Below are 13,128 nucleotides of genomic sequence, written 5' to 3'. Positions count from 1 at the left end.
TTCGTCATGTGGGCATGCGTCTGATGAAGTGGGTATTCACTCACGAAAGCTTATGCTCCAATACATCTGTTAGTCTATAAGGTGCCACAAGACTCTTTGTTGCTTTTTACAAATAATATGTTTACTCTTATTTTGCACTGGGTGATGCATACAGGTTGAATATTCAAAATTCATTCTTCTCACACCTATGTATTTGTGCAACCATCTTGTGTTTTTACAATCAGACTTTTCATAGTTCTGTCTTTTATTGTAATAAGACAAAGGGCCACATTCTTCTCCTTAAGTAGCATAGGTGCAACGCCTGTCAGTAGGAGTGTTACCATGTAACATCAGCAGAATTGAGCTCAAACATGTGTTTCTGGTAATCTTTGCAACTCTCACAACAAAGGGAATAATCCCAGCAAAACTCTCTCCGTAGCAGGGGACTAAAGACCTGCAAAGCCCGCCCTACCCTAGCAACTGTTTCTATGTACAGCATGGCTTCTGGGAGTTCAGTAGCACGGCGTAAGGACCAAACCTCACCACCCAGCCAGACTGTGGCAGGGGAGATAATACATTAACTCTGCAGTTTGGCCCCTTCCACAGAGGATCGGGAAGCACCAGGAGTCAGGCTGCCCCCCCCCCCCCTTTCACCCACAGCGAAACGGCCAGCAGGGCACTGAGGATCCATCCCCGCGGGAGAGGGCTACACGCTGTGTGGGAAGCACGACACCCCCCACACACACACACCCGAGGCAAGGGCTTTGGTCCGCGGGCCCCCAGCTCCAGCGCACGGCGAGTTGTTATCCCACCACAGCCTCCCTATCCCCTCCACACACACACACACACACCCCACTCTCCAGGCCCGTGCACCCCGCCCCTTCCCACACACCACAGCCGCCCTCATGCACCCCTGGCCCGGCCCCAGGGGAGAATGGCGGGCGGGGGGATCAGGAGTCGCGCTGGGGACAGGACACCAGCCCTGAAGGAGCGGGGCAGCAGCCCAGGCCGACCGACCTGCCCAGGTGTCCCGCACTAACTCCGGAGGACAATCGACGGCTTCGCCCGCACCACCTCTCAGCCTCCGTCTGAAGAGAGCAACCGGGCGTAGGACCCGCCCCCGTCCGCAAGGGGTCGGCACCGCAGCGCTACCGTTGGAACCGCGGGGCTGCACGCGCACCGCGCCCCGAGAGCTGGGGGCTGGGCCGGCTGTCTGTCTGCCCCCCGCAGTGAGACGCTGTTGGAATCGCGGCAACTGGCCCAGGCCCCTCTGCTGCGACCAGCCGGGCGAGGCGTGCCAGAGCCTGCCGCGGAGGCGGGGCTGAGCAGGGTGCCCTGTCCTCCCCTCTAGCCCGGGAGGAAAGTGAGGGAACTGATGCACGGATGACGGGGCATCAGCTGCACGTTCTGGGCAGATGGTTCCTGACAGGCCAGAGCCAAAGATGTTTCAGTACTGAGTAGGGAGATGGTCAGGGTGATGTATCATTGAGAAATCCCAACATTATGGTGCAATAGCATCTTAGGCCAGGATCTCCCAGTCAAAGTCAGGGAAATGCGTGGTGTTTAAGGGGAAAAAGCAAAACCCCACAGCAGCCGTCATTGCTCTAGCCTATGCTACTCACTGGAATGAATTTTGGCAGGTGTATTTTGAAAGAAACTGAGCAGGGGACAGAATACCAGCCCTGAAGGAATAGAGTGGGGCAGCAATTCTCAGTCCCTTAATTTAGCAAGGTGATGAAATATACTGTCCCGTTTAAAAAAGGTATCTTCATTTAGCAAAACAACAGAAAAGTGGAAAACAAAATGCTGTTGGGAAGCTGCACAAGAGCTCCTAGAAATATTGTTTCCCTTCAAAAAACAATGAAAGTTGATTAGTGAAAATGCATCATTTACAAAATTCAAGTTTTTAAAAGCAAAAAAATGAACAGTTAAGGACATTGGCACAAATCCACAAAGAGACTTATGATGCTCAGTATCACAACACCTAATACCTACCTAACTTTAGTGGCTAGAAAATCATAGGAACACTGGAATTCACAAAGTCTGAGTTAGGTGCTTCGGCTCTCTATACAATGAATGGGGAAGATAATTGCTTTAGAATGCAATTCCCCAATTCCCGGTACCTGTGTCCAGTTGCTCTCTCTTTATAATACTAGCTGTTATAAGTGCTGCCCCTTTCATGGAGATACGCATCTAAGCCTGGGGTCATAGGCAGGCACCTCTCAGCCCTCAGGCCACAAAGGTGCCTAAGGTATTTCTTGTGAAAATGAATTAGGTGCCTGCCTCATTCCACACAAAAAAGCTCAAGGAGTTAAGTGTTAACTACCTTATAGCTTTTAAGCCCAGTGGTTAGAGCACTCACCTGGGATGTAGGAGCCCAAGGTTCAATTCTACACTCCATGTAAGAAAGAATTTGAACAAGAGTCTCCCATACCCCACAGAGGCAGTGCTGTAAACACTCAGCTATGGGAGATTCTGAAGTGGGGTGCCTTCAATCTCTCCAGTTGAAGTTGTTCCACTAAATAGCTACTTAAAAATTCATTGTCACAGAGTGACTAGACCTTGGGTGCCCAAACCATCAGGCTACACAGGCAGCAGGTAGGTGAATCACTCTAAGTTTATCTGTTTATCCACAGTAGAGCAGTTTCAACAGGAAAGACCAGGGGAGCCACATGAGAACATCCCACAGCTCACTGATTAAAGCACCTCTCCTGAGATATCCTATCCTTGAAAGGTCATAGAGTCTAGCCCCCTGCCTTCACTAGCAGGATTTGGCCCCAGATCCCTAAGTGGTCCCCTCAAGGATTGAACTCACAACCCTGGATTTAGCAGGCTAATGCTCAAACCACTGAGCTATCCCTCCCTGCCCTAAGTAGAAGGGCAAAATTGAACCTGGGTCTCCCACATTTGAGGCAAGTATGCAAACCACTGGACTAGAAGCTGGAGAGGGTACTACTATCTCCTCGATTCTAAATGGGACCAGGGTGGGGGTACTACTACCGCCTCCTCGATGGAAGCCGCTGAGCATGCCTACCCAACCGGTCCTTACCTGCAAGGTAAGCAGATGAACACCTATCTTCCCTGGATTTGCGGCTCGGTCTAAGGGTTACGTTTGCCAGGTACTGGAAACGGGCAACAGGGGATGGATCCCTCAATTACCTGTTCTGTTCATTCCCTCTGGGGTACTGGGCATTGGCCACTGTTGGAAGACAGGATACTGGGCTAGATCGACCTTTGGTCTGACCAAGTATGGCTGTTTTTATGTTCTTACGTGGGAGCTAGGCACCCAGCTGCCTAGATTGAACCTGCAATGCACATGCCCAGAGACAGAAATTTAGACATAGAGGGAACTTTTGTCCTGAAATTAGACACCAAGTCAGTTTAGGTATCTATAGGGTGTGAGGGACGTTTTGTGGATCATAGTGGAGCCTAAAATTGGGACTTAAGTGCCTAAGTAGATTTGTGACTCTGCGCCATTGTAACCATATTGATGAAGTAACCAACTAATTCTCAGATTATTCAAACTCAACTCTGAATTTCTTGACCATTTGGTACTTAATCTGTAAGTTTTTTTTCCTCTCCACAGAGATGTGATGTCTTCAGATGATAAAGAACTAGGGCTGTCAAGCAATTAAAAAAAATAATCAAAATTAATTGCACAATTAAGAAAATTAATTGCACTGTTAAATAATACAATACCAACTGAAATGTATTAAATAGTTTTGGATGTTTTCTACATTTTCAAATGTATCAATTTAAATTACAACACAGAATTCAAAGTGTACAGTGCTCACATTATTTATTACAAATATTTGCACTGTAAAATGATAAACAAAAGAAATAGTATTTTTCAACTCACCTAATACAAGTACTGTGGTGCAATCTCTTAATCATGAAAATGCAATTTACAAATGTAGATTTTTTTTTGTTACATAACTGCACTCAAAACCAAAACAATGTAAAACTTTAAAGACTACAAGTCCACTCAGTCGTACTTCTTGTTCAGCCAATCACTGAGAAACAAGTTTGTTTACATTTACGGGAGATAATGCTGCTCACTTCTTAATTAAAATATCACCTGAAAGTGAGAACTGGCGTTCGCATGGCAGTGTTGTAGCTGGCGTCGCAAGACATTTAAGTGCCTGATGCATACGCCTCTTCATACTTCATATGCATCCGAAGAAGTGGGCTGCAGCCCACGAAAGCTTATGCTCTAATAAATTTGTTAGTCTCTAAGGTGCCACAAGTACTCCTGTTCTTTTTGCGGATATAAGACTAACACGGCTGCTACTCTGAAACTCTTCATACTTTGGCCATCGTTCCAGAGGACATGCTTCCATGCTGGTGATGCTCGGTAAAAAAATAATGCATTAATTAAATTTGTGACTGAACTCTTTGGGGGAGAACTGTATGTCTCCTGCTCTGTTTTACCCACATTCTGCCATATATTTCACGTTATAGCAGTCTCGGATGATGACCCAGCACATGTTGTTCATTTTAAGAACACTTTCACTGCAGATTTGACAAAATATAAAGAAAATACCAATGTGAAATTTCTAAAGGTAGCTACAGCACTCAATCCAAGGTTTAAAAATCTGAAGAGCCTTCCAAAATCTGAGAGGGACGGGGTGGGAGCATGCTTTCAGAAATCTTAAAAGAGAAACACTCTGATGCAGAAACTACAGAACCCAAACAACCAAAAAAGAAAATCAACCTTCTGCTGGTGGCATCTGACTCAGATGATAAAAATGAAAATGAATTGGTTATCAAGCAGAACCAGTCATCAGCATGGAAACATGTCCTCTGGAATGGTAGACGAAGGGGCATACGAATGTTTAGAATATCTGGCATGTAAATACCTTGCAACACTGGCTACAGAAGTGCCATGCGAACGCCTGTTCTCGCTTTCAGGTAACATTGTAAATAAAAAGCAGTATCTCCTGTAAATGTAAACAAACTTGTTTGTCTTAGCAATTGGCTGAACAAGAAGTACGACTGAGTGGATCTGTAGACTCTAAAATTTTACATTGTTTTGTTTTTGAGTTCAGATATGTAACAACAAAAAAATCTACATTTGTAAGTTGCATTTTCATGATAAAGAGATTGCACTACAGTACTAGTATGAGGTGAATTGAAAAATACTATTTCTTTTATCATTTTTACAGTGCAAATATTTGTAATCAAAATAATATAAAGTGAGCACTGTACACTTTGTATTCTGTGTTGTAATAGAAAGCAATATATTGAAATTTATTAAATATTTTTTTTCCCTACATTTTCAATTGGTATTTTATTAACAATGCAATTAATTTTTTGAGTTAATCATGTGAGTTAATTGTGATTAATCGACAGCCCTATAAAGAACACATCATACATTGACACTATTTGTTGTTCTACAGCCCCTTTGCCTAGATTTAGCCCTCAAGCCTACAAAGATTTATGCACGTTTGACTTTATGCAGCAAGTACTCTCTCCGTAGTTTATGGGACTACTCAGTACATAAAGTTAAACATGTTTAAAGTCTCTACAGGATTGGTGTCTTAGTGAGGTTCTGAGATGGGAATAGAAAAAAAAAAAATCAGGGAACTTGGACATATTGGGCCAAGTTTAGCTCTGGTGTAAGCAAGCATAACTCCACTGAATTCAAAAATGAAACTGAATTTTTGATATTAAAAACTTTATTTAACTACTTGAATAATTTACAACTGATATCAGAATGAAAAAGTATATTTCTCCACAACAGATGTGTATACAAACCAAAGTTATCAGTATACTAAAATGAACCAGGCCAAAACAGCTAATTCTTGAATTCACATTACCGGGCATCAAAGACAACCACTGTAATCGTTAGAGTTAAAGAAAATGACAGGAGGGAAAACAAAATTTAAAAAATACAATCACAAATCAGTCATGCAAAATGCGTCAAGGCTCATTTTTCAGTTACCACCATAGTTAGCATTTTTTTGTATGCTTTTAAAAAATGGAATATATTTTGCATGCATGATATTAACTTCTATCCAGCGTACTTTTTACCTGTTTGCATCGCAATACAAGACTACCAAAGTTTATTGTATTGTGCTTTAATTAACAAGATCATCACTGAAAATAATTAAGATGTTATATGTTCTTTGTCACGTAAGTACTACTTTGTAAGACTTTTTTGGTACTGGACCAATTCTTCAGTACTACCCCAATTTTTTAAATTTTATTTATAGCCACTATCTTCCTCTGCCCACTCAAACAATTTAATAGGCATGTGCGAAAGGATACATCTTTTTGTTCTTTTCTTGTACATTATTCTGTACCCACATTCTCGACACCTGATAGGATCTCTTGCTTTTATTTCATTTTCTGTGTGACATTCTGGGGGAGAAAAACAAAACAATCTTATTAGACCACTATAACAAGAAATACAAAATGCAAGATGTTACCTTTTCCAAAAGTAAATTATAACAAAATCAAGTACTTGATTTCTCTTCAGGGTAAACACTTAAGCTAACCTGTAGAGTTACAATTTATGTTCTATTACCTTTAGTGATGACAAAGTACACCTCTACCCCGATACAACGTGGTCCCTGGGAGCCAAAAAAAAAAAATCTCACCTTGTTATAGGTGAGGCCGCATTATATCAGGGTAGGGAGAGGAACCGCTTCCCGCCCCAGCTCACCTCCACCTCCTCCCTGAGCGTGGCGCTGCCACACCGCTTCTCCCTCCCTCCCTTCCAGGCTTGCCACACCAATCAGCTGTTCGGCCCCGGCAAGCCTGGAAAGGGGAGGGGGAGAAGAAGCGGAGCGGCGGCGCGCTCAGGGGAGGAGGCGGAGATGAGCTGGAGCGGGGAGCGGTTCCTTTGCGACCCCCGTTACTTGCTGCGGCCCTCCCCGGGGCCCCACCGGCCCAGCTCACCTGCGTTCCGCCTGCTCCCATGAGCGCGCCGCAGCCCCACTTCTCCCCCTTCCCTCCCAGGCTTGCCGCGCCAATCAGCTGTTTGGTGTGGCAAGCCTGGGAGGGAGAAGCGGAACTGAGCGGCGTGCTCGTGGGAGGAGGCGGAGGTGAGCTGGTGCGGGGGAGCCCCAGGGAGGGCCGCAGCAAGTAATGGGCGGTCGCAGAGGAACTGCTTGCAGAACCCCGTCCCCGTCCCCTGGAGCGCTGCTTTACCGCGTTATATCCGAATTAGTGTTATATCAGACCGTATTATATTGGCGTAGAGGTATATGTGGTATTCAAATTACCTAGAATAAATCCATGGACATATTACAAAAATGTGCTCACAAATAATTGCCCATACTATGCTAGCAGCTGAGTGGTATTAACATATTGCAATCCAAAATATTATATAGCTGACCAAAGTGACTGTCTGTGCAGCAGGGCCCTGTGGTGCTAACAATCATTATTCACTCTAAAAGGTTGGAGGCATTAAGAAAGATTATGAGTACAACCCTTCTCTCTGGTTGCTGCTAAATCAGGGGTGGGCAAACTATGGCCCCCAGGCCACATCCGGCCTGCCAGCCAATTTAATCTGACCCTCCAGCTCCCACTGGGGAGCAGGGTCTGGGGCTTGCCCTGCTCCCATACTCCCGCCAGGGAGTAGGATTGGGAGCCGCTCCGAGTGCATGTGTCACAGCTACCAGAAGCAGTGGCATGTCCCCTCTCCGACTTCTACATTTAGGGGCAGCCAGGGGGCTCCGTGCACTGCCTCATCCGCAGGCGCTGCCCCCGCAGCCCCCATTGGCTGGGAACTGCAGCCCCCATTGGCTGGGAACTGCAGCCCCCATTGGCTGGGAACTGCAGGGGCGGCACCTGCGGACAGGGCAGCGTGCAGAACCACCTGGCTGTGCCTCCACGTAGGAGCAAGAGAGGGGACATGCTGCTGCTTCCGGGAGCTGCTTGAGATAAGTGCCACCCGGAGCCTGCAGTACTGACCCCTTCCCATGCCCTAACCTACTGCCCCAGCCCTGATTCCCCCTCTCATCCTCCAAACCCCTCAGTCCCTGCGGAGCACCTTCCTGCACCCAAAACCCCTCATCCCCAGCCCCATCCCAGAGCCTGCACCTCCAGCCAGAGCCCTCACCCCACTCCTGCACGCCAACCCCAATTTCATGAGCATTCATGGCCCACCATACAATTTCCACATCCAGATGTGGCCCTTGGGCCAAAAAGTTTGCTCACCCCTGTGCTACACCATCTGCAGGGATGGCTTCTCCTTGGATCAAAGATATTTCTTAAGGACAAAATTATTTTGCCTTTTGATTGCTCCAAATGGAAGGTACAGTATTCAAAAAAGCTCCCAGAAGACAGTATCTCAGACTCAAATTGTAACAGTACTGTAATCCCTTTACAAGTTATTGCATTTGAACACTGCCCATAACAATTTTGGCTAAAAGTAAAGTGACCACATAGGCTTTTCTCTGAGATGTGATGGTAGTTTTATTCTTATTTACATAGATAAAATAGGGGGAATCCTGTGCAAATTTTCTCTACAAACATTGCACCACGTTACAAAACAGAGAAGATTATAAAGGTACTTGGCAATGTGTGACCTGTGCCCAATGATGGAAGTTCTAAAGAGCTATTTCCACATTATCATCACTCCATGAAGCAAAAAATCCATCATCTTAGTATAATTATTCTGCACCATTTGCAGTTAGATGGCATGCCACCCTCAGCAAATCCTGCAACTTACTACTAATAGTGATGTTAGGTTCAACAGATATTATTTCTCTCTCACACACACGGCATCTACATAGCAACATTCTACAGATGCAGTTGTAGGTCCACAAGCCATTTCAAGGCCTTCTCTCTGAAGTTGTGGATATCATCAAATTCACCTTTGAATCCATAATTGGTGCACTGTGTTACGATGTGTTCAATGGTTTGCATGTTCTCACCACAGTCACAGGAAGGGATGTCTTATTTTTGTTCAGATGAGATTCAGCATGGTCCATAGTCTGCATGGCAGGTTGAAACTGGGACAGTGGCTTATTGGGTCAGTGATAACATGCTTGTTTGGAATTGTAGATGAGGTCCAGACACTTTGCCATTCCCTGGCCAGACCCAGAGACATGTGTGGTCCACATGATCTCAGACATCGTTGGGGGATGTTGTCCATAGCCTGCCAGATGGAAAGTTCTGGGTAGTCTTCAGCATGTTTATGTTCTGATTTTGCAGCTATATCTTGATGGATAGCTGGAGGTTCGATGTTTACTAATACAGAAAGCTATGGTAGAGGCATTGATTTTAAAGTCCCCATGATGATTCGCATGGTCTGATTCAGCTGCCTACCCACCAATGGGGTATGGCAGCTTCTTGTCCACATCAATGCACAGCACTTTGCAACTAGATATACCAGGGCCAAGGCCGATGTTTGTAGCACCAGGGCAGTGCACTTGCAACTGAGGCCCACAGCTTTAAGGAACCTGAAGTGACCCTTACATCTGACTATAAGATGATGGAGGAGTACTTTCTAGAGTGGCAACTGAGACCAAAATCAGTAGTCTCTACTTTTTTCCACCTTGACAACAGAATCACACAAAACACTCTCACTGTCAAGTTTGGTTGTGAAACTGTGCATTACAAACCAAAGCCGATATACCTCAGTGTCATTCCTGACCATACACTCATCTTTCAGGACCACTTCTAGAAAACAGCTTCTAAAGCAAAGACTTGCAACAATATTATACAAAAGTTAGCGGGACCAAGCTGGGGATCAGCAAACATTATTAAACGTTAGGTTTTATTCTTACCTCCACAAATGTAAATCATTGGCTGTTGCTTTGGAGGCTGAACATCCTTTTGGGAATCCATATTCTGCCAATAAAAAAAAAAAAAAAAAAAAAAATCCATGCTCTTGATTAGAGAGGGAGGATTGGGAGACAAAGATCTCTGAAAATAGCCCTAATGCCAACCCCATCATCATTCAATATGAAAATAAAATAAAATAAAATAAAATAAATAAATATGCTAGATATCCTTCTTTAGATAAAGCTTGGGGAGCATTAGTCTCTCCCACTAATGAAAGATTTTGCTACAACTATAAAAAATATAATCAACTATATATCACTCAAGTTTCAATACACTAACTTGTCATCATTTTGGGAATGATCAACATCACTACTTGTATATACAGGATAAACCCAGCCATACTATTCCACCCACTTAAAACACTGTCTAATCCTGCACTACCTTTGATGGACATGCTGGACAGAAACCTGGCGGTCAGAATCAGGCAGAAAAGTAGTAGTACTTTGCCTCACAATCCTAGGGTAGCTGGATCTGACTGCCAAACCAATCAATAGTGAAATAGTTGACAGGAACTTTTAAATAATCATTAACACCTAGTTATATTGACTAATTTTAGGACAACATCTGCCCTCATAATGCCAGAATAAGATATTTTTTGCACAGAGGATCTAGGTCCCATCTACTCCACAGACTTCTACAGAGTTTGTAACAACTAGTTGCATCCTTGGCTCTAAACACAGTTGTGTCTATAACCATAGTTATTAAGATCTGGAAAAAGGACCAATTAACTCAGTTACACAAGAGATCCTATCCCTACAGCAAAATAATATATTTGGTAATGGTAGACAACCATGTGCCAACTGACTACACTAGCAAGAGCTGCCATTATTTACCATACATTAACTACATTGTGTAGATACAAACCACGTTTAAAGTCAGATATTTCACTAATTGGTTACAGACTCTGTTAAACGTTATGCCCTCGCCATGCATCTTGTCAATGCATGTTCTGTAGACAAGCCACCCCCGTCAGTAGCTGACCAAGACTACACGGATATGAACGCATCCAAAGAAGTGGGCTGTAGTCCACGAAAGCTTATGCTCTAATAAATTTGTTAGTCTCTAAGGTGCCACAAGTACTCCTGTTCTTTTTGCGGATACAGACTAACACGGCTGCTATTCTGAAACCTGATATGAACGCAGTTAGGCAGGATGATAAGCTCAGACACACATCATGGTGGCACGATTGTGTTATGAAGACACTTGCTGCAAGGGTGAGACTCTGGTGAAAGTATTGTACCACAAATTGGCCTGACCTCTGTGCATCCCACCTACGGTTGGGTGGCCTGTATCTTCACAGGGCCAGATCCGGGGCCCTACATAACTTCCACCACGCTCCTCTGCGGAGCGCCCTCCCCGTGCAGAGCTGAGGAACCCCAGCAGCTTCACCACGTGTTCAGAACCTGGCCTGCCAGCAGAGCAGCGTCTGCCCCCGGGGCGAGGCTCTCTGCTCCGCGCCCTCCCCCGGCGGCAGGAGCGCGGCACAGGGGACAATCGCTGGTTTGTTGAATAAACGCGCAGACTGCGCCCGGGGGGGGCACGATGCCGCCGCTCGCCCCACACACAGAGACACTTCTAGCCTCACTCGCGCGGAGGGGCGCCTCCCCCCAGGCACGAGGGAGGGGAGGGGGATCCGGACACCGCCGCTGGGGAAGACGGGGACAGTATCCGGCAAGACCTCGATAGCAGCAGGGGGACGGGGGGGGGGGGGCGGGATTCTGGAGGAGCCCAGCTTTGGGGAGGAGAAGAGACACCCAAACCGCTCCGTACCTGTCCGGAGCGGGCTCCGCTCCTCTCGGGCCCAGCCTGGGGACGGGACAGACCCCTGCGACGACTGGCGAGTCGCGAGGCCTCCTCCCGAAGCGCGCAGAGGCAGCAATCGGGGCCAGCTCCGCCCCAAGCTGCCCTGACGTAGGACGAGGAGTTGTCGAGCTCGGGTCGTCATGGGGGAGGAGCTATTGCTCCCTCTGCTGCAGGGCGGCGTTATTCCAGCCGCAGCCCCCTCGTGCTGGGGCTGTCTGTGTCCCCGCCCGAAGATCGCTTGCTACCTGGAGCTGTGCCCAAAACCTCGTCTCGCCCTAGCGCCTCCTGCCCCTGCAGCTGTGACTGCTCCTGAGCAGCTCCTCTCCTGTAGGTTGTTCCTGTCTCCCAACCCCCTTCACCTTTATAGGTTTCAGAGTAGCAGCCTGTTAGTCTATAGCCACAAAAAGCACAGGAGTACTTGTGGCACCTTAGAGACTAATAAATTTATTTGTGCATAAGCTTTCGTGGGCTACAGCCCACTTCTTCGGATGCATGTAGTGGAAAATACAGTAGGAAGATATATATACACAGAGAGAACATGAAACAATGGGTGTTACCATACACACTATAAGGAGCGTGATCAGTTAAGGTGAGCCATTATCAGCAGGAGAGAAAAAGAACAGTTTGTACTGACAATGAAAATGGCCCATTTCCAGCAATTGACAAGGAGATGTGAGGCACTGTGGGCGGGGGGAGAATAAGCATGGGGAAATAGTTTTACTTTGTGTAATGGCCCATCCACTCCCAGTCTTTATTCAAGCCTAATTTAATGGTGTCCAATTTGCAAATTAATTCCAATTCAGCAGTCTCTTGTTGGAGTCTGTTTTTGAAGTTTTTTTGTTGTAATATTGCAACTTTTAGGTCTGTATTTGAGTGGCCAGGAAGATTGAAGTGTTCTCCAACTGGTTTTTGAATGTTATAATTCTTGATGTCTGATTTGTGTCCATTTATTCTTTTACGTAGAGACTGTCCGGTTTGGTCAATGTACATGGCAGAGGGGCATTGCTGGCACATGTATAAAAGTAGGAAAAGCAAAGTTAAGGATTTGACAGCAACCCTCTCAAATCTTTTGATTTATACATATGCATTACAATCACGTTTTGTTTTATGATCATGAGACATATGTGCATTTAAGTTTATAGAAAGTTTAGATCATAAGAGTTAAGGAAGTTACACTACCTAAAAGAGTCCTCAGAATGTAATCAGATAAAATTTCTGAGTGGAGAGGAGAATAAAGATGAATCTGTGTGGATGAAAATCACAAACCATAAGAATACAAATATGCTAATGCAATTATACGATCAGTCTCCTGAACAAGAAAAAGAATATTGTGGGGAATATACAGGTGTACAGCAGCCATGAATTTAGGGTTACCATACATCCTCTTTTTCCCGGACATGTCCGACTTTTCGGCACTCAAACCCCCGTCCGGGGGGAATTGCCAAAAAGCCGAACATGTCCGGGAAAATGGCAGCTCTGCTCCTCCCCTGACTCTTCAGCTCTGTTTAAGAACCGAGCTGCCCGAGCGCTACTGGCTTCGGGCAGCCC

At 45.6% G+C, this 13,128-nt stretch overlaps 2 protein-coding genes across 2 annotated transcripts in view; both read right to left on the bottom strand.

Moving 5' to 3' along the window:
- Window positions 1–1,087, bottom strand: part of SPAG1 (sperm associated antigen 1) — a 66,813-nt gene extending 65,726 nt beyond the window's left edge. The window contains exon 1 of the mRNA XM_034763379.1: window positions 997–1,087. The gene's annotated coding sequence lies outside the window, so the exon portion shown is untranslated. The remainder of the gene's footprint in view (window positions 1–996) is intronic.
- A 4,552-nt stretch (window positions 1,088–5,639) lies between these two features.
- Window positions 5,640–11,707, bottom strand: POLR2K (RNA polymerase II, I and III subunit K). Its single transcript, XM_034763378.1, has 4 exons — window positions 11,548–11,707; window positions 9,720–9,783; window positions 6,250–6,342; window positions 5,640–5,817 (listed from the first exon to the last, which is right to left on the bottom strand). Exons 2-4 carry the CDS (start codon window positions 9,778–9,780, stop codon window positions 5,795–5,797), a joined length of 177 nt encoding a protein of 58 aa, XP_034619269.1. The 5' UTR covers window positions 9,781–9,783; window positions 11,548–11,707; the 3' UTR covers window positions 5,640–5,794.
- Window positions 11,708–13,128: the final 1,421 nt, after the last annotated feature.

Source organism: Trachemys scripta, chromosome 2, assembly GCF_013100865.1.
Source record: "Trachemys scripta elegans isolate TJP31775 chromosome 2, CAS_Tse_1.0, whole genome shotgun sequence".
In the NCBI taxonomy this organism is placed as follows: domain Eukaryota; kingdom Metazoa; phylum Chordata; order Testudines; family Emydidae; genus Trachemys; species Trachemys scripta.
The sequence above is the reverse complement of the archived record's forward strand: the minus strand, read 5'-3'. Positions and strand labels throughout refer to the sequence as shown.